Here is a 22781-nt window from a genome sequence, read left to right as displayed (position 1 = left end):
TCCTGCTGGAGGTCCAGGTAACAAGTATAAGGATTTAGAAATTCAGATATTATCAAGAAGAAATTTGATTCAGTGGCCAGTATAGAAATCTCTGTGATGACCTGCAGTACTTTCATGGTAAACCACATCATTTTAACCTGAACATAGCTGTGAAATTCTGCTTTAACAATAATTTTGATGAGTAACAGACGCCTAATAAAGCCTCGTTTCTTACAGATACATGTATCCTAGGCTTCTACAAACACACAGACACCTATATACCTCAGCTCCTACTTCATACCCTTCTGATATTCACCCTTCCTTTATGTTTCCTCAATTTTTTTCTGCTGTTTTTTTAACAATCTTCTCAATCCAATCAATCCCCTTTCCATAAACAGCAGCTGGACATGTAGGACAACGCAGCACAGCTGGCCTTAAGCTCTCTGCACTCATATTACAGCCTCCTCTTCATTCATATGGATCCCTGTCCACAGAAACTCATTTTCACAGCAATGCGTAGAAGCTAACAATCTTTGGGAAATCCCTTGTTAAAATTGGGTTGCAATTGGCCATTGGTCAGAAATTCCTAGGAGGAACTGACAGTGCAATCACATCAGCCTTGTTTCAGAAGGCTTTCTAGCAAAAGCTAGAAACCTCACCAATTTTCCTGAACACCAGGAGCCTTTTCAGTAATTCAGAGATGTGATTTGAATAGCATGGATCTCTGGGACAATAAAACAAATCTCAGGGTAGGCTCTTGAATATCCAATCACATGATAACCAGGAATTTTCCCTTTCCAACTCCCCTTTCTAACACAGGAACTCATCCTATATTAATATGCCCAAGAGTGAGCAGAAATAGATCATGATTAGGGTACCTATAATTTTGTTAGAAAACTTTCCAACATGAGATGCTGAATCCAAAATAAGGTTCCTCAATTTTGAATGTCATTACAATCTAATCACTGTATTGCCTGAAGGAGTTACTTGCCTAGAAGCCAGCAGTTATGACTAGATTACATAAAATATGTAGAAACAGAGGATATTCTGAGGAAGCACAAAAATTTATACTTTGTTTCTGGCAGAAGCTTAATTTCAGAGTTAAATGAAATTGTAAATGAAACAGGCTACAAGAGAAAGTCAATGGCACAATGGCAGAAAAAGATGACTCTCCAAAAATTGAGGAGTTCCACAGATTAAGAGAGATGACCAGTGTGGTCAAAGTCCTCATGCAGATTAAATGTTTGTGTTAACAAAACAATTAGGAAAAGTGAGAGATGACAGTGGAAAACAGGACATCTATATAAAATGGATACTTTTGCCACTGTAAGAAATTCACATGGAGATAACACTTGATGGATATACTGAAATAGAAGAGAAAGACTGAATAACTAATGATCTCCTCCGTTTCACACTAACTGAATACTAGCATGAATGCTTCAATGTAGAGAATAAAAATACTTAATTTGTCTTTTGCAAGATATTAAGAGATACTCTTCATTATTCTCTTCACTCTTTAATTGCCTTGAATACATATTGAAAGAGAATGGGGGTAAGTTTAATACGGAAGAATTTGACATTGATGCATTCCCCCTACAGAACAGCAACTTTCCACTATGGTGCCTTTAAGGCCCACTCTCAAAGGCACAGGATATTATTGGCACTTTTAAACTAAACCACTGAAAGTTCAAACTGATTCCACTCCACAGCCTGGAGATCAAAGGTGCACATGCAGCCTCCAACCCACATTCAGACTGTCACTCAACAAAGGACTGCTGGCCTACAGAGATTACCCACAGAGAGGGTTTTCATTTGAGAGGCTAAGGAATGGGTGCCTGCATTTGTCCTGCTAAGAATATCTGTTCAAAAACATTTTCCAAGTTGTGTCACCTAGCATACCTCAGTGAAAGTCCTTCAGGATAACATAAGACTTTGCAGACTAAAACAACTTGCTCCTTTCACAGATATAAAATGCTCCATTAAAAAATAATTAATTTTGTTACAGTAAGAGATAATTAAATCAGCCAGCAGTTGAAGGCAGTTAATTGAGAACACAAATTCCCTTTCTGCTGCTGATCAAACCTAAATCGGACTTTGTAAAGATGGAAAAGGAGAAGGACATGTTTTTTGATATGACATGGAAATATGTCACCTTCAGACTGAAACTTTTGTCAAACTCTATAATCTTCCCTATTTCACAGTGTTGAAGGCTGTCAGTGACCTGATTTAACCAGTTAAGTAAAAAAGACACTATCATTATCAAAAGCATACACGAAGGACAGTAGAGGCTGAAGATGCCTTGCAAGAATCTATTTCCTTCCCTTCCCTCACCAATACTGTAATTGCTTGAGTAGAAAATGCAATATGAAAATTTCCAGCACATTTATACTCTTGGCCTTTTGTTTCACTGTTTGGTTTTGGCAACTTATTGTAGAGAATGGAGAAGAGGAAGAAAAAGATTCATCCAAACAGAGGAAAAGCAGTCACCCAATAACTTGGAAATCAGGGCTAAAAGGCTTTCAGAACGGTTTTGCAGCCAGCAAGCCTCATATTGTATTTGGTCAGGAAAGTAATTTTTTTTTAGTTATATTGTATAATTCTTCTTTCATCCCTATTTTTCCCAAGACTACCAGTATCATCCTGCTTTTCTCTTGCATGTAAGCGAGTCATCACTTTGCTGAACCTCATGACACCTGTGCAAATCAAATCAAATCAAATGTCCCTCCTAGCGTTAAGAGCTTTGTTTTCATGACTGCAGGCACAAGGACAGGGACAGAGCTTTGGAGTCAGACATCCAAATGAAAATCCTCTATTCAATAATACAATGTCAAGTTAGTTTTTGTCTCTGTGCTGTTTTCCCTCTTCCTGACTGCAACATGAAATGGCTTCATCATCATCATGATTTCATAAAACGATTTATGTGAGTTTGCTGTGATTCCTTGAGGTGAAGTCTCAAGTTTTAAGGGAGGACAGCCTTGTATTTTATCAGGCTGAATATTATTGCTCCACCTCTGAGAACCACAGATTTCTATATTCTCCTTCGAGTTATGCTTTTAATCAGAGACACTTATGACAGTGGATCCTGAGGAGTGGAAGGATTTGTACTGTTTCCCCACTATCTTATACATGCTACATCTGCTGATTTGCAGATACACATATTGCTGTCACAATATGATATAACACTTTCACAGACAATATTTAGATTATTGCCATTGCTGCTGTACTATTTACTAAGCCTTGCCACACTTCCCAGCCATGCTGTTGTGGTTTTTTTCATCGTTCAGCCAATCAAGGTATAAAAACCTGACATAAAGAGCCATTTTGCAATGTGAGGATTTATCTAGTGCCCACAGGATACTAAGCCCAAGCAGTCAAGAACACCTTGATGAACTGATATCATAAATAATGTTTAAGACATAGTCACAGCTATAGTGGCTAAACACAGAGAAATAAATGTTCACTGGTAGCAATACTTCATACCATTCTAAAATTGGACATATACATTGAGAAATTCAGGAATTTAAAAGCTTTCTAATCACCCTTCCTCAGACTAACAACTTCATTAAAAAATTGATTTCCAGATTCTATCAGGCAGAACTTGACTAAAAATGAAAATATTTTTAGCACAATGAAACCCAGCTGTTTAAAACATCCTACATCATACATAAATTCCATGTGACAAATTAAAGAAAAAAAAAAGAACAGAGTTCCAGCCACATACTTCATTATAGGTCATGAACTAGGCCAATTTTAAGAGGCAGTGTTAAAGGCTAGTTTCAAGGCTTCTGTTATTTTCTCCATTCTCCCCAGAGACACACTATTATTTAGTTTCCACAGAGGAATTACTTTTTATATCAGAAAAAAAATCTCAAAGCAGAAGGAAAAATATCTGATCTGACAAGCAGTGCAAACACTGTTAACAAGCTACTTTAATTATCCTCCTAAGATTTTCCCATTTGTACTCTGATCATCATCTTCTTCACAAACTTAATTATGCCTCATTTGTTCTTGCTGCAGTACTCTCAGTGCGTATTCCAGGTGGAAAATAGGAGCCTGTTTGTAACTGTAACCTCAGGTAATTGTTATGTATTTTTTATTTTGCTACAAAATAATTTGGAGTTTTTAAGGAAAAAAAAGAAGTACAGGAGTATCTTTGGGCAATATGAATATTGAGTAGAAAGCTAGGGTATTTCCACATCAGAAAAGCAAAACTCAATGGCTATGTGATCAGTCATCCATCTGAAAACTATCACTAGTCAAATTATTGAATAAATAAAGAAAATCATGCTGTTATACTCTGCATTTTAGAGATTAGTATTAATAAATTCCGATTCCTCAGCAGAGGAAACCTTTCCACAAACTTGACCTTTGAGAAAGTCAGAAAGAAGAACAACTGGGAATAAATGTGCTTCGTGAGTCAAATACTGAGATGTGAACCTAGTCACTATTTAGAATTTATGCACTTCCAGCACTTTTAAAGTGCATAGGAATTACTGTGTTCTGACTGAGTACAGACTGAGTAAATACCCTGAAGTACCATAATTTAAGGCCTGATGAGTTTCTTCTAACTTTTCTGAAGTCCTAGGTTTGCCTTCCTACTGTGCCTGAACTTGATTTAACCTAGGTTGCTTTTTGAGACACATTATTTTTATTTAATTAACCTACTGAGACACAGGACTGCTGCCCCAAACTCACAAGCATTATTGAGTACAAAAAATGCCAAGCCTTAAAATCTAGCACTATATACAAGTAACTAATCTTTACACATTAACTGGCCTTCAAAACTGAAACATAAAAATTTCACAAAATTCCAAGCTTTAAAAGCATCAAAGCTAAATTTCTAATATATTTTTTTTAGATCCAGAGACACAAGACAGCATTAGAATATATTGCATTCCATGCCTTACCTGAACCAAATTCCATCCCTTCAGAGATTCAGCAATGATAGAAGTAACTGTTGCACATACACCGCCAAAAACCATCAGATGATTAGGTCCAAATTTTATTGCATCATAGAAGGCTTTCAGTCCTTTTGCATTGTCACACTGGAAAAAAAAGAGGGAGACAATATTCAATGTCACAAATAAATTAACTGAAAAATAAACGGCTGAGTAGTTGGGCAAGGAAAAAAAAAATCAGGGGTTCCACAGACATAAACATAAGACCTAAACAGGAAAAATTAGAGCACTCTCTTCTGGACGCCTAATCAGCCATAGTAAGAGAACAGCAAAAATGCCTCATTATGTTCTACAAATTGAGAATTTTGGTACCACCATTGGACAAATAATAAAAAAGTCCACTAACAAATTGTTGACCAAAATGTTTTTACGTTTACATTACAAGCAAAACTTGTAATGTAACACCTAATTGTCAGCAGGGCTTCCATAGTTGGAGGAAAGTTTGACATTACTGATGGTCACTGTAAAAAAAAGTCCTGTCTTTAAAGAAGACTCCTAAGGAGCTTCTAGTTAAAGTCCAACCTCAGTGCAAAAATATGTGGCAGAGAGCCTGTCATTCAGAAGTGTAGCACCAGGTCTTCAAAAGATAACAAAATATTATTTTGAAGTGCTAAGAATTAATTGTTCTGCTGTCATAGCTTGAACAGCTTTGAGCAGTAGGCTGGGCTAGAGGACATTCTGAGGTCTTTCTAACCTGACCTGTTCTTGGCTTCCCTGATAATTAGTTTGATCATTATTTCAGGTGTGGAGGTTTTTACTGTAAACTGAGACAGACTGAAAATTAAGAAAAAAAGGCTCATGCTAGTCAGTATTGCAAAAGATTTATCAATGCCTGAATAAAGTAGCATTAATAATTCATAATAATCCTAATTCCTGAGCTTGCAATAGAATATTAATAAATTATGTGCCTGAAGGTTGAATTTGATTCCAAACCATACTGGAAGTCAGAAGTACCGACAGAATATAATAGCAGCTGCCACTACTCCACTAACAGCCACTCCTATCTCTTTTTGAAACACAAGTTTTCCAACCTCTTTTTCCTCCTCTGCAAAGTCTTCCGTGAATGTACTCTTTATAAGAACTATCACACACCAGCCTCCAATATTTCATTATGACTATTCAATAAAACAGTTCATTTACTATCAGCATCCAAGTAGTAATTGTATTGCATTCTGAAGAGAGAATAAAGATTTTGACTAAGAAGTTTGGAAGCTTATATTAATCTCCTTACTGAATTAATATGCTAAAAGAAAAATTATTATATTTGCATTCTATCTGCAAGAATGGAATTATTGCTCCCACTTATTCAAAATGATACAGATATTTAATGAATAAACTCTCTTAAATTGCATAATATAGCCCAATGCTTGCTTTCTTAATGCAGAAAAAAACCCAAAACTTCTCAGTACAGCAGAGGCTCCCCTGTCAGTTCAATGTGCTGGTGACAAGCTCACATTGTGAGGGAATTAAGACTGTGATCATTGGAAGAAGCAGCATTCTCCATTCTTACTCCTTCACTTCCTACTTAAAGACCAGTTTATTCCAAGTGCAAGCAGAAGGCTCAGCTGCTTCTTAAATCTAAAAGCAGCCAAGGACACAACAGCTTTAGGTATCTACACTTAACTGACATTTAGCCAAGTCTTTTCCCTCAGCTACCTTATCACAGGAAGTTGCAGTGGAGGAGATTGCTGAACTGGTTTTCATACCAACTTAAAACCAGTTACTATATTTTTTTAAAATTAGGTCACATTTAAAATATATCGCTAAGTAGCAGTTTGAGAAGAATACAAGCCATATATGAAATAAAAATCATGTCAGTAGTAAAATAACTGTCCAAAATTGCAGCCTGTGAAGGGCCATGTACATTAAAACTTATGAATAAATAAATGATAAGGACTTATGGTATGTTATCTGAAGTAAAATCCACACTAAAACCCACCCTTTACATCACAAAACATCTGATGCATTTTAACTGCTATTTGCCTACAAAATGTTTCTCACTGCAGTAAACTTAAGAAATTATGGGTTGCAGGAGGTCAACTTGCTGGGAGGTCCAGAATTGGTATAAGGTCAGTCATTTTATTTTTCATGGTTATGAATATACTAGCATGACAACAACCCCTTTTCAATCACACAGCAATTCTCTTGGAAGGTATGCCAAAATTTTTGCTTCTCTGTCCCAAAGTGAAAGGCTCACACTGCTGAGATATATTACTGATCAATCAAAAGTACCTGCAATAACACCTGGGCTTCTCTTCAATGTCATCCAGTTAAAAGGCTACCATGTTTTCACCTTTGTACTTTCCTCCTGACTAGTCTCAATTCTCTCTCTTCTAGACCACCATGAATAATTAGACTCTGCCTATTCCTTGAGCAAAATTGTCCCAATAGTCTAAACTATGTCTCAGAGATAAAGAACAAGAACTTAATACTGTGTCTGAGCACAACTGGACAGAAATGAAAGGAAAAATGAGAAAGATGGGAGAAAGCAGACTTTCACATTTGTTTAATGTCACATTTCACAACATACACTGTGTATAACATTCTTCTCTGCAAGCAGCAGAACAGTCTGTCACAAGCATTAAAAAATAAACATTCAGATAAAAATAATAGCCCTACCAAGCCAGACAGACAGGCAGGAGAAAAGGTTTCTTCCTGCCTCTAGTCTGAGGAACGTATCCTTAGCGAGCTCCTGAAGCCCTGTGAACAACTGGATTTTCTCAGAAATTCCAGGTGGCCTCTGCTGCTGCTCATGGTCTTCAATTCCCAAACCCTACATATGTAACCGTAAAAGAGGGCAGTGCTGTTGAAAGAGAACAATCACTGGAATTCCCATCATATTGACACCCAACAACTTCCTGAATTGTCTCCAAGTGACTCCAACTAGGTCCAGGAAAATCCCTTTCCAGCAATTTATTTACAAGACAACGGAAGACTGCATGAGAACCAAATCCACATTAAAAAGCAAAGGCTAGAAAGTCCTGGCCACATGTGGATGATAAGAAGCTGACTGTCTTACTAATTGTAGCATGACTGACAGCAATGAAGGGGAAAGAATCCCTCATAAAAAGTCATGATCTTGTACCATGAAAAATATAATCTGAAGGAGCCAACACTGTTTTTACCACCAAGTTTTGATATTTTGCCTGAATTGTCATCAACGTGTCTACTTCACTGACCTGAACTGCAGCCAGCTCACTTTCAAGCCATGTATAAAACCAGGCAGCTATGCTGTGCCCCTGAACTTCACTGCACGTTGAAACATTGACCGTGGTTGCAATAAGGTTGTTAAAACCAGAATTTCAAGTCTATGCGATTTGTAAGTTATCACAATTTTCTTCAGAAGGGGGTGAGAAGTGCCTACCCCAAACACATTAATTGCTGTGCTGAGTTTCAGCCAAAATCCAGGAATAAGCAAAATATAAATAGCAAACATACATATTAATGAAATAATTACATTAAGTGCATCTCTTAACACACTGACTTGATACAGTTTACCTGGGAAATTCACAAGGAAAAATACAACCAAATCACTAAGCAAAGGTTTGTGAAGTGTCCTGCCTCTTGCTGTGACATAAGACAGCCTAATCTGACAAAGCATGCAGAGAAGTACCTATTTTAATTAGGAAAAACAACCAGATAAACTGCTGCATAGAACAAGAGTCAAAGGAATTTGTGGATTGAAGTGTGAACCTTCCTGAATCCTCTTCACAGAAGCAGCTGACAAATAAAAACTATAATCCTCCACTGAGAAAAGGATGTGAGTACACAGGGAGATAGAACTGCCTGAGGCATTAGGGGTGCACACGGGCAAGAAACATTTCTGGAGAACATCACAGCAGCTGAATGCACAGGAGAGACCTCCCATCCACCCGAAGGCCCTCTGCAGCTGGGAGAAAGGATGTCCCATGTGAAGGCCCCACATCACTGAAGTCAGGAGAAGCAGCAGCTGCCAGGAGAGCTGTCTGGCAGACAGAGAAAGAAATTCCAGGGTGTGCACTGAAATTCTCATGGCCATAAGCATAACACTGCAAGTCCTTGGTGCACAGAACAGAAATTAGTGTGGCTCTCTTACAATAAAAAGTTTTACCAACTCCATAACATTGACAGGTTTGAGTAATTACAGGGCTATGACAACAGCAGATACTTGCAATTTAACTGATCTTGTTAGAGTTGCACAGCAGTGAGCATTGCAGGGATAGATACACTTCTCACATGTGTGATTATGTTTAGATTTCTAGCTGTTGGATAGCTATGCTGAACTGCTTCTCAGCAAGCTGCATTCTGGCACAACTATACTTTTTCTGAGTAAAAGTAAACATGAGGAACTATTTTGGTGTCTATTGAGCTACTGACAATTGATGTTAGAGAGCCTTTATGAAAAGGACTAACAAACAGCTGTCATCTGCACAGTAAAATATCCAACTTTATCAAGTGATATCAGAGCTTTCAGCAGCAATCTGCCCTAAATGCTCATAAATATACTGAAGGATTTGAACAGAGAGAATGAAGGTACAAAGCCTTATTCCTATCCTCTGCAAAACCTTGCCTAGAAACTACTCTGTGTTATAACATGAGCTCAAATGGAGCTGAGATGAGGAACACCAACAATTATTTTAATTTAATTTTCAATGACTTCTTTAGAGTCATCAATAAATACAGAGAATTCAGTGAAGAACATATAGACAACTGCTCAGAGCTACAAAAAATGTCAATCAATTTGGCAAACTCTGCCTGCTTTATATGGGCAGGGCATGCTTCTCCTGAGGTTTCTCTCTATTTTCAAGTATCTGCAATTTTGGTACCTTAAAAGCCAGCAATTATATTTTTGCATTTAATTGCTGTAGCTGGATTTTCTTCCATGAGTTTGTACAACTTCTCTTGGAACCTCCACTTTGACAACCACAGCATCTGGTGACAACATAATTATCCATTGAAAGAAAAAGCACTACTTTTCAATTGCTCTAGAATACTTCACACTGTGCAAAGTAGGTGTGAGATGTCTTGCCAGGCGATGTTATGAATGCTAAAAGTTCACAAATACATGAAATTAAATTGGACTAGTTCATAGATCAAAAAATTAATTCAAAACTTCTTAATGGAGAGATGGCAGCTTTCTCAGGAAACACCTGAACCACAGACATTTGGCAGCCAGGATACTATTCTAGGGAATCAGGACCAAAATCTCACCCTTTCTTGCTGATGAACTGACAATGCCAAGCACTTGCAACAAGTCTGGTTTGAACTGCTATAGCCATTCCCATGTTCTGCATTTGAAAAACAAAAGCAACCCCCTTTCCAGTAAGTACACTGAACTTCTCTGTCTTAAAACTGAAGTTAATTCATCCCAAACAGTGGGCTTTTTCTGTATGTGATTTCCCTATCATAATTTATTTTAACTAAAATATGCAATCATCTTTAGCAATCATATTTGGTTTTGCTTTAGGACTGACAACAGCAGAGGAGGACTTAATCTATTCAGTGAAATATTTCCCATTAAATTAACTCTCTTACCTTGACATGCTTCTAGAGTTTATCTAGCAACTTCTTTATCTGATTCTGCCTGCTGCACAGCTCACCCAGTGCTACCTCTAAGGTACTGGTGCTTGGAATCTCATTTAGCAGCTTATATTCTGCCTTAGGTGTCACCAGCCTCATTAATGACTGATCCCAAAGCAAGGGGGACCACTCGCTCCTCTGTCCCCTTATGTCCTAAGAGCCTGTCTGAACACCTTGTGGAGGCTCAGCCTCTTGCTCAATGACATTTTCTTTTTACTCAGTTCACTGTTTGGAACCGAGTCCACCAAGCAAGATAAACAAAGATTTCCTGTCTCTCCTTATAAGAGAAGTATATTTACTTTTCCCAACAATACCCTTTTTTATTATATGACTTATATTTTCAGTTTTGATACTATTTCTTGGAGTATATAACATTTACACTGAATGATTCCAATTTAAGAACTCCAATATTAAATGGAATTGGGATGTAGCAAATAGATAAATCCTGTGTAATCAAAACTGACTCTATGTTTCCATCCAAATTAAATATGCAGTAGTAGCAGATATCAATTTGACTTCCTCTTTTGAGACTAAACTTTCATTCACCTTGAAAGGTGAAATCTGGCCTCAAACAAAGGTAAAGCTTTTCTCTGATGTGTAACACACACAGAAGTTCAGAAGGCCATCAAGAAACATTTTGTGTATTTGTGATACGAAGATCACTCCCTTTTAATAATGCAACTATTGGTTGATGTGGCAACTGCCCACTGCACAAAGCTGAGCCCATTCAGCTGATGAAACTCTGTGATAACACAGTTAATAACAGGCAAAAAATCCCCACTGTACAGCGGCTGTGAAAGAGGAACATGAAAAAAAAAAATAAAGTGAAAGCAACAGCCCTACAGACACCAAGGTCAGTAAGGAAGGAGGAGCAGGAGATGCTCCAAGTGCTGCAGCCCATAATGAGACAGGATGGCCCCCTGCCCCCATGGGGGTCCATGGTGAAACAGAGATCCACTGTATTTTTTTTTCCCTGGCTGCACCACTAATCCTGTGCACGAGTGGTTCGAGGGCTATACAGCAGTAAAATTCATAATTCAGGTAACACTGGCCAGGATGTCTGCAAGAAGTTTAGCAGGAATTTAAAACATTAATATCTTCTCATTAATTGCTAACAGAAAGCTAACTTCTGGGCCTTAGAGAGATCCTGTTGTGCAAAATGAACAATTAGTCAGATCCCACATATAAGTTTTGTTGGACTGTTCTGCAGTTGGACCTGCATAATCAAATTGGTGTTAGTTCAAATATTCCTGGACCAGAGGGGATTTTATAACACCCATATTGTATTGGCTCACCCACAACATTTTGTTTAACTTCGTCACTTCTGCATCAATCTAATAAAATGTTACACAAGATAGTTTTATCGATGTTTTTTAATTATCAGCATTAATTGAAATGGATGGATGTCCCCAAAACCAATGTCTTCTTGAATCAGAATTTTTTCCAAGTATCCTTAAAGCTGCTTGTGGATGTTCACCTTCACAGTTTTATGGCATAAATATATAAAACACAAAATTAAGTCTTGGTACTGTATTGGGTTTTTCTTTCTGACATTCTGGTGCTCAAACACCTAGCAGATATTTTTGAAAATTCAGTATCAACAGGGAGACAAATACATTGCTTAATTCTTCCTCCCAACCTAACCTATACTACTCCACTGCCATTATGTTTTATGGAAATAAGTGGAATTATGGAAAAACATAAAATTCCAGAGGAACAATAAAATAATATATCCAAACATATTTAGGAAACAAATAATGTATTCTGGTTTTGAGAATAAGCTGGCTTGGCTTTCTGCAGCTATTCCAATTTTTACCAAGAAGTTCAACATTACAATGGTTTCTAACAAAACAATTATTTTAATTATTCAGTAATTGAGGAAAATATCTTCAGACTTTATTTTTATCAAAATACTTTTAAAAATGCCCCTATGAAATCAGTTATATTTTTGCATTTAAGTAACCTCAAAAGGTGTTAATTGCTTCAGGCACTTGAACCTCAAGACAATTATCACTTAAATGTATTGTTGCAATCTACTGATTAATTTTGTTGTCTCTCAGACATGTGCTGTAGTAGAATTACAAGGTATTTGCCAGCTGCTGCTCAGGTACAAACTGAGAGCTAAGGGAGACAATACTGGCAGGTTCAACACAGACCCACTAATGTCAATTCTACAATTTTGCACGTCTCTTATTTTTTTGTTCCTTTCATTATGACCATTTATTATTTATCATTACACTGCCATAAATAGCCTATGTTTTCATAGTCACATTCTGTTGAAATATTTCTGTGGGATTTCCTTTCATTCCCTCCCCTGCAGTTTTTAGAATATAGGGAAGAATTCAGAAAAGTGAAAAGATGTGTCATTTAAATATGACACTGGATTTTGTTTTCCACATCTAGAGTAAGCAAAAGATACTACTTTTCTCACGAACAATCAAAAAAATACATCATACTTCATTCTATGTTTTGTAAATAAATTTTCTGAAACTGCCTTTAAAGGCATATTTTCACCAGTTTTCTCGTTTCCTTATGTTTGCTACTGACTATGTAGTCACTTTTAATAGGGTTGGGCTTTTTTTCCCCAGGTAATTTTGGGAATAGGAAAATCACTTCATGTAGGGAAGGGTACCATCTCTAAACTCTTAGTGTGTCTTTTCAGTACGCTGAAAACTGTTACATACTAAAAATGTGTAACTCCTTTTAACTGCAGCAGTGCTCTTTACAGTAAATAAAATAAAGGATTGAAATAAGAGAATAAAAAAGGAGAAAAATCCAAATTTATAAATAAAAATCAAGTTCTTGTAGGTGGAAGAAAATAGAGGTGTACTAGAGCAAAACATTTAAAGTACCAGTTATATACATGATAGACTGCCTGGCCCCCCTCTCTGAAGTAATAAACTGCAACTGAAACCAAGATAGGAATGCAAAGATATTTTGAAAAATCACTTGGCCCTCAGCAAGCAGCAAGAAGCAGTTGTAGGGTAAGTCTGCTGTATGAATTCTTTCTTTACCATGACCTATTTACTTATGGAAAAGACTTTATTTTTATAAAAAGGGAGGGGTGGGGGCAAAAAAAAAAAAAAAAGAAAGAAAGAAAGAAATCTATCTTGATACTTTTCTGACATGAAATTTATTAAATATTTTGGGGGTGAAGAAATATAGAAAAAAGAAACAAAAAAACCAAAACTCTTCAGCATCCTTCTGGTTAAGGGTCATGTTGAAATGAAGTCTCCCTTGTGTGCCTCTGTCATATGGCAACAGGGCCCACGTCTCAGTGCTCACAACCACAGAAATTTCTAAATAAACATTTACCGGGGATGACAAGAGGCAAAGATGACTCCAAGGCCCTTCAGAATTGTTCTTATGACTTCTGAAAGTCATTTACCTGGAAAATATGAGACAATCTCTTAAGCTATCACAAGGATGTCTGTAGCATCCTTGAGAATATATTTGAATTTTAATAAAAGGTCCGAAAGCACCTGGCATTTTTGGAAAATATGATTAAGCTCTTCTACTTTAGAGGATTATATTCAACATCAAGAGTGCTTAGTGGTATGTGTAGCTCCCAGCATGACTTTTCAGAAGTAATATTGTTTGAAAGAGGTTTTTTTTTGGTGGCATGTTTTTTGGGTTTTTTTAATTCCCCAACAAGAACTTCAGAAACACAGACAAAGATCAGAATTAAAATACAGCTGACAAAGTAAGAGGTTAGAAAGGGCATAATGAAATTAAGAATAGCAGAAAATAATTTTTTTACTCAAAGGTCAAGAAAATCTGGTATAATAGCCTTCATCACAAGTCCATGATTTTTAATTAAAATCTTTCTGTGATGTAAAACAGTTGAACTTTGTCCACAGTGAATGAAACTCTGCTAATCTAATTTATCTAATGAGGAATAACGTGTGATCCTTTGGATAGACTACCATTAAGTTAGCCCATAAAAGCAAAATGAAATTCACGGTATGCTTTAATTCGGCTTGAATTAACATAGCATGAGACTACAATAATTCACCATTTCATAGAAGTCTTAGGCTGGAAATTTTTAGAGTATGTATCAGCACAATTCATATTCTTTTTCCCCCTTAATACCTGGCAAAGAAGAAAACATGGAGAGGATAAAGTTTCATTTGAGCAGCTGCACAGATGGGATGACATTGAGCCTATGAGTAGGCACAATGCTTCACAGTGAGCAGGTATGAAAAACCCCCAAAATCCAAAATCAGTTAGCAACCTCGCTAACAAAAACCTGAGGTGCCATGGACTTATCTGCAATGGGGAGTTGACTCAAAGATGAGCTTAAGAGGCAAAGGAAAGAGAAGGATCAGCCCTGGAAGTATGGAGAGACACTGGAATGGAAACCTGTTCAAAATGGTTTCCAATTTCATTAGCTCTGTAGGCAAGGTTGTCACAGGTATTACTTCAAGCCAAACTTAATTTGTTGTTTTCCTATCTAAAGGCTCTCCTTGATCTGAGTTTTATGTTCCAGAAGAATAACTGGTAGAGATTAGGGGCCACTTCAAAAACTTGAAGTGGTGGATCTGTCTGATAAGTGGTCCCATCACATTCATGCATGAACACTAAATCTCAATAGCTTTAAAGCTATAAAAGCAGCATACTGCCTCCATGCTGCAAATTGCAATATGATTAACAAACAGCTGTTCCTTTGCAAGATCAAGAAAGGGTAGCAGACTGACAAATAAATCCTTACCACTCACGTTCAGCAGTGTAGCACAGGATTTCTACAAGCAGACTGACCAATGCTTTTTCTTTTTCTTACAGCCTTTACAGAATATCTTAATTAAGCCTGCCAAGAGCAGGATATTACTCACCTTGAAGTATTGACCCTTGGGGTTCGCTCCTTATGCTCCCCCCACCTCCTGAAAAAAGGCCAGGTGACATAAAAGTGAAATGGAGCTGAGCTGAGTGCAGGTGAAATGCCCACAGAGAGCACAGCTCAAATCTGCAGTTGACCCAAGATCAACCACCCAGATATTTAAAAGCAAATACATTCAATGCAAATCTGAAAACTGCAAACAAAATCCATATTAGAGGCCAAGGTCTGCAAGTGTGCCCATCTTAGCGTAATTAGGATACCCTAATTCTCTTCCTTTCCTTTTTTACATACTTGTAACACACTCACAACAAAATTTGTTCCTCAGCTCCTTGCCTTCTTGCTACCCAAGATGTAGGAGCCCAAGAACTGTTTTGTCTCTGAGCACACTATCCTCCTTCATAAGGGTTCATAAGAAACCCCAACACAAACTCTTTCAGACCTGTCTCACTGAACTACTAATTCCCAAACTACTAATTCCTGAGCTAGTAATTCCTGCTGGCTGTTAACCAAGCTCTACAGAAATCTCACTCACACACCACAAAGAAGTTCCAAACTACCAAAGTCTCCGTCAGTTGCCCAGTTTTCTTCCCACTATGGTTATATTTGAAACTTCCCTGACTGCTGCTATTACTTCGGCACATAATGCTCTGCTAGGCACTGCTACCCCACAAGCAAAGCTTATATGCATGAGTAGAATTCATCCCTGTGTAAACTGACTTTTTTAACTTGCCTAAACGCCACTAAATATGGCTTGGCTAAACTCTAATAAACTGTAAATGACTAAACTCCCTGAATCATCATAGTAGAAAATTCACTTACTAGTTCAGTAACTGGATAGAGAAACATGTAAGTTTTTCCATCTGTCTATGGAGATAACCCTGCCTTAAAATCTCCACGATTTTGTCAGGCTCATTCAGTCCTAAGCTGCCCAGAGATAAAAAATAACTTAAAAAATCATGCAAATATCAAGTTGCTCAAGACAGCCTGCTTTCTCTTATATCATGTACTCCAACAGAGCTAAATTGCTTTAAGCTTGTACAGGGAACAGTGCAGATTCTTGACACTCTTTTGCCAAACATGTACTGACTGTCACCCAGAATCTTAACAGGCTGAAATGGTATAAAATGCTAATAGAATGATTCTAATCATTCTGTCAAGCATGGCTGACACTACACTGTCAAGTGAAGAAAAGTACTTTGTACAGCTCTGGATCCATTTTATTTTTTAGTGTGGCATCATATAGGTAGAAGAAGTAGTGTGAATGAGTTAAAATCTTACAATTTCTTAGGAGACAAACTGGAAGGAAAATGCTCAAGTCCTGACCAGGTGAAATATTAAATTGACAATGACCTTGTCCAAGGAAACCATTCTCAAAATGAAACAGTGCTATGAATACCTCATGGGATTTCAAATGTCTTACTTGATTTGACACTCAGAGTGTCTCAAGGGGAGCAAAGGGGTTTCTGTCATTAAAGTCTTCTAGTACAAAGTAGCGGCACAGAAAAAGAGACCTAAAAAGGTTTTCTGTTGGGTACTGGAAACTGCATAAAAATTGGCAGCTGTAGAAAATGTTGGTGCAGGAGGGAGGCACAACATCTAGCTCAAAACCAGTAGTGAGAATGTATATTAGGATTTCAAAGCTTTGATGAAATGCAAGCAGAAACACTCCAGTGCCACAGACCAGATGACATAGTAGAGCCAAGAAAAGCATTCTTTACTAAGGTTATGGTCAGAAACATATCACCTGGCTGCCACCTTTCCACAGCCCAATTAGAAGAGTTTATGCAAGTGGTTCCCAATTCAGGTAAAGGAAGCTGACAAATTACTACCAATATTTACAGTTTGTATATGACTGCTGACCTCACATTGAAATGGATGAGTTCACACCATCTTTTCCATTTTGTCAAAGCAGGATGTGTACTAACATGTTTGTCCCAGCATGTGCATGCAGGGACAACGACAGAGGACAACAGCCTTGCTAGCTGCCACAGATCTTCCTGCAGCCCTGATTTGACTGGTATGCTTTGAGGGTGAAGGACAACACAGCAGTTAACACACCTCTTTTCAAACACCCCATATCTCAGCTTCAAGAATAGGGAGTTTGACAGCTGAGTTCCACATACTAACCTTAAAAAAAGAAAAAATCCACAAAAAAAACCACGAAAAAACAAAAACAAACAAAAAAACCCCCACAAAACCAAAAACAAACAAACAAACAAACAGAAAAAAACCCTCACCACAAACTAATAAAACCAAAACAAATCAGCTCCAGCAAATGGAGCTGGAAGCACAAGTCAACTTGCTAAGCTGAGAAGCACATGATGACAAAATAACATCTCAGGTGCCAGTTCAAAAACCACAGAACAGCCCATTCCTCAGGTGCAGTTGAGACTGTATTCCCTGGAAACAGTAAAACTAGTTGAAAAAAAGAGGGATAATTTCTTCCACTGCCTCTTATTTCCCCTACTATATGCAAACCAATGGGAGACAGTGTGAGTACCCTCTTCCAATGTGTTCAAAATGTAGTTTAAGCTACTGTAGGAGTTGGAAGATAGGAGACTCCCACCCACAGCAAAGAAGAGGAGAGAGAGACAGGGATGTGTATGAATCACAAATATTAACATGGATTTGGGTGGCATGGGATGTGTTAGCATGCAAACATGACAGAGTTGGAAGGGGTAGAGAAGTGTCATATGTCTCCCCTAACCACAAAGGCTTATTGGCTGCTTTAAGCTCAGAATATTTCCACAGATATGCAGATATGACAAAACAAGTACACCTCCAGATTTCAGAACTCCTCATGCTTTAAATTAATGATGATAACATTATGGGAAGGAAACCAGAAAATTTGTCCACCACTTTCTCCATTGTGTTGCAACTATTTCTGCAAATTTCCTTTATTCAAAAACTATGAACAGTGTGTGTACAACCATAAACATTAGAAAAAATATGAACATAATTAATTAATTGACATTACAATAGAAAGCAAATTTAGGAAAATTAGACTACAAGAGTTATTTGCAGTGTTACTCAGAGAAATTGTTTCCCAAGTTTACATATTAATGTTCAAATCAACAAACAAAAGGCTTTTCAGCACTTAATATTGCATACACAGCCTAATGATAATCAACTTCTGAGTGCTGCATACTCTTGCTCTATGCCACAACATTCAGAAAAGAGATTAGCTTATACTAACAAAGTACTAGTTCTTCTTTTTGACTAGTTCCTGACAGTTGAAGAAACTCTTTATAGTCTCGTTTTGATGGTTGTTGGTGCATTAATTCCATCAGGTGTATTAGCAGCAACTTATACTAATACAGGGTTAGCCCTGTATTCCTCACGGAGTTGGATTTCCCTTCTAATCAATGGTTTATCATTGCTGATAAACTTGTACATGCACCTTGAAATGTCATCTGACAGTCTAGCTTGGCCTTTTCAAAAACATTTAGCAGCATTAGTTCCTGTATCTTTTCATGTCCAGAAAATATTGGGTAAGTTCTTAATTACAAATTCTTAGTGTCCAGCAAACAGGGTGCTGTGATTCTAAATGCCATTTAATCAACAATATGTAAAACAATATGACTAAATTATGTAAGACCTATATAAATTAAGCTGATATGAAGTTTTAGTACAGCATAAAAGCAACCTTTAAGACAAAAAAAAAATCACATTTTTATCAGCTATCTGCATTAACAGTGGCACAATGCAAATAGCACTGCTTTCTATTTAGAAATAATAAATCAGAAGTAATTTTGGCTCAGCTTTAATCTGTTATAATTTAATTGCCTTCCATTTGTAAATAAACCCCATTTAAAACCTCACAGAGTTTCTGTAAGCCTTCTTATTAACATTACTCACTCTGTGACTGCAAACTTTTAGAAAATATTTATAGTTAAATCTTCAAAAAGTTATTTCTTCTTCTTGAAGAAAAATATTGATTTTTCATGGGATCTTTACTTTCTTTTTACTACGAGCCACCAAAACATGAAGGCATCATGGACCTGAGAAGAACATACCTTTTTTTTTTTCACTTGATGATCTAGACAGAGGAACATTTCTAATTTAATTCAGATAATTTCAGAACACCTTTAGCAAGGGAACAGAAGTGTGCTTTGTCCTGTCTATCTTGAGCCTGGCAGTTAAGAAAAGAACAACCTCTTCTGAGTGGCAAGACTCGACTACCTCAAGCTGAGAAGAGACACAAACAACAGGCTCTAAATATCAGCTAATGCTGTAAACACAAAGGTCAAAGTCAGCTAACCCTCTTGTTATGTTGAATCCAACTCCTGCCAGCAAGTGTTTGTCAAACCTACCTTCTTTTTTATTCTTGAATCTAAAGGCACTTAACTCCTTGATGCCACTGATTTCTGAACAAATGAGTTTGGTGATACGCAAACATAAACCCCTCCTTTAGAATCATTGGTAACTTTATAGGAAGCCAGCAAAAAGGGTAATATTAGCTTGGAAAACTGCAATTGGTTACATGAATGATTCAGGAACGTGCAAAGTACAGAAAAAATGCAGAAGCTGAATGAGCCAAAGGGAACATCATGGTAACACAGAAACTGTGGGGCCAAATGGAACAGGACAGAGGCCAAGACTTCCCTTACCCAGATCCCCAAAGGACACAGCTTTCTGCTTCAGGGAAGCTGCTGGAACAGCAAACTGAAGTCCTTTGCTCATGACTCATTTACCTGAGCTCAGCCAAGTCAAACTCTTGTGTTTGTACACAGGAGGGCTGTGTTGCCCTTCACTGAGGAGCCAAAGGTACGTGTCAACAGCACCCTCATGAATTTCATCAAGGCAAATCCAAAGTCTCATGTGTAGGAGCAAAGAGCCCCTGCAGGCTGGGGGCTGACAGTCCAAGCAGCACCCCAAGACAGGACAGGGGGAGTCTGGTGAACTAGAAGTGGAATGTGTGTCAGCAATGGGGCTATGCAGTACTGAGTGCAGACTGCTCTGCACTAGCAGAAGCACAGCCAGCAGTTTCATGGGAAAGACTACTCCCTTTTAGTCATCGCTGTCAAAGCTGCATTTCAAGCAGCCTGCTCGTTTTTGAGCCTTTAGATACACAGAAAATTCTGACAAACAGGGGAGAAACCAAGGAGAAACTTCAAAAGGGTGATGGAGCATGTAAGGCATGAGGAACAGCTGGAGAAGCTGGGATCCTTCAGCCTCAGGAAGGGAAGGCTACCAGGGCAGCCCTCTAGACCCTGATGGGGAATACAGATGGAGGCAGACTCTCCTCACAGACATGCCATGGAAGAACAAGAGTTCACAGCCTCAAGCTGCAGCAAGACCAATTCTGACTGAAGAAGTAAAAGGGCAAGTCAAGTGATCAAGGATTGGAACAAGTTAACTAGAGAGCTTCGGAAAACATCCATCCTTGGAAATTTTCAACACGTGACAGTTCAGTGCCCTGAGCAACCTCAGAGATCTTCAAGATCAGCCACTTTGAGCAGGATGTGGACCCAATGATCCCCAGAGGTCCTTTTCAAGCAAATTTAATTGTGATATTTAAAGAATAAGTTGTCACAAGAGCTGAAAGCAAAGCAAGACTGGTAAAATCAGTCTCATAACACCATATCTATTCACAGCAGCCTCTAATGCAGCGCTTATTCCAGCCAACCCAACAGCAATTCCAGCATTGACTTAATAAGGTCTTTTTATCAAGCACTAGTACCTACGGGCACTGAAAATACAGGGTCTTTACCCCATTTTTGGAATGAAGCTGCACAGATAAAACTTTTGAGCCTAAGGTTTGTCTCACATTTTCCATCATCAATAAGAATCATTTTCCAATGGGAAAGCAGAAAATTATTTTGGCTAGCATTTACTTAAGACAAAACCAGGAATATATATATTTACACACATATAAAATGAATGCTAAAGAATGGCAAAATTAATATTCATATAACAACAGTGTGCTCCCTGGCTCTCATGAAAGAATTTATTTTAAACCTTTTTTTTTGCTTTTTGAATTTCCATCATGGTCACAATAAAGAGCATTATTTACAGATTGTGATGGATAGTTGGACAATTGTTTTCCTTGTACTAATTTTACACTGTTTTGCCACAATTTTTCTAACTAGATGAATTTCAACTTGCGTAAAACCTTTTTTTTTTTTGTAAAACACCGTTTAGTCAAGTGATATAATCTTTAATTTTTACATACTTATGTTCACCCAGCAATTTCTAATGGCTGAGGAAAAATACTATGACAATATTTATTAACCCACAAACACAGGATGTGTCACCTCTTGCCAAGGTCCCAGAATAATTCTGGCAAGACAGAGTTTATGATAGCTCAGTGAAAGCTCTGATGATAATATTCCTTGTAATAACTGAAATATTGAAACAGTATAATGATGTAAGGTATTTATAACTTATTGTAATTACAAGTTCTCCTAGAAAACACCAGATTGTCTAGGCTATATTCCTGGAAAGAAGGCATCTGCTAATCTTGGTAAACAGAGCAGAAAAGTGGGATCTCATTTAGAATAAATATTCCTAATACCCATTCATTGCTTTTCTCAGGACTGTTCCTTGAACTGGGACCAGCCCCAGAAGTTGCCAGCACATGCTGCACCCTATGGAAGCAAGCCTGCATGCCCATCACTCCCCAGCTGTGGGGTGCACAGTGCTTCTCTCTGGAGTTACTGCTAGGCAGAAGACAAGAGAAAAGCACTTAAATGCAATTCCTGTTGTATTCTTATGATCTTGTCTTTCAGATGAAAACTGTACTCTATAGATCTGTGAAAATAGTGTTGGGAAGACTTAAGTTGGAGGTAACAAAATGGTTAGGAACAGAGAGATGATTAAATTAGATAAGGTAAGAGACCCTGAACCAATCCTGGCAGACAAAAATGTCACTGAGTGAACCTGTGCTAAAACACTCTTCATCTAAATTGTGATTTTGAGCCCTTTAAGGACAGATCTCATTTGAATGACTCCCCTTAGGTAATCAAATAAAAAAATTCTTTTGATTTCCTACCATCTGTTTAAAATAGGAAGGGAAATAGCAGATGTCAGTTGTGTGTGCAAGGATGTAATGTAATGTTCCCATCTCTTCCCTGAGTAGTCCCTAACCCTAGCACCACTTCTGCCCTGAGACATCCCAATTACTTTCACTCCAATCCTTCTCCTTCGCACTCTGTTGACAATCTTTCTCCATTCCTGCCTTCTGCATACTCTTTCCCCAGGGCTAGGCTTACAGAGCCCAACTGAAAAAAAGCATAATCGTAATATTTTCTGATAAAGAGCAACAGACATAAGTCTCTGCCCATACAGCTTCTATATGCTTTCCTGTGCATCCTACAGTCTCCTGTGTACCCTAGCTCCCCTAATACTTGATCCCGAGCTCAGGCCTGTGTCTAATCTGAAACTCTTGGCACTTTATCAATACTTCTGTCCTGCTTTCCCAGTGACTACTGCCATCCCTCTTCAAA

General features: G+C 37.8%; 1 protein-coding gene across 1 annotated transcript in view; it reads right to left on the bottom strand.

Annotated features, from left to right (window-relative positions):
• Positions 1 to 22781, bottom strand: part of GABBR2 (gamma-aminobutyric acid type B receptor subunit 2) — a 458985-nt gene that overhangs the window by 349794 nt on the left and 86410 nt on the right. Inside the window, exon 2 of the mRNA XM_039711173.1 lies at positions 4887 to 5024. Coding sequence (XP_039567107.1) covers positions 4887 to 5024 — 138 coding nt within the window. The remainder of the gene's footprint in view (positions 1 to 4886; positions 5025 to 22781) is intronic.

This window comes from Passer montanus, unplaced genomic scaffold (genome assembly GCF_014805655.1).
Source record: "Passer montanus isolate IOZ18808 unplaced genomic scaffold, ASM1480565v1 scaffold24, whole genome shotgun sequence".
NCBI classification, from domain to species: Eukaryota; Metazoa; Chordata; class Aves; order Passeriformes; family Passeridae; genus Passer; species Passer montanus.
The sequence above is the reverse complement of the archived record's forward strand: the minus strand, read 5'-3'. Positions and strand labels throughout refer to the sequence as shown.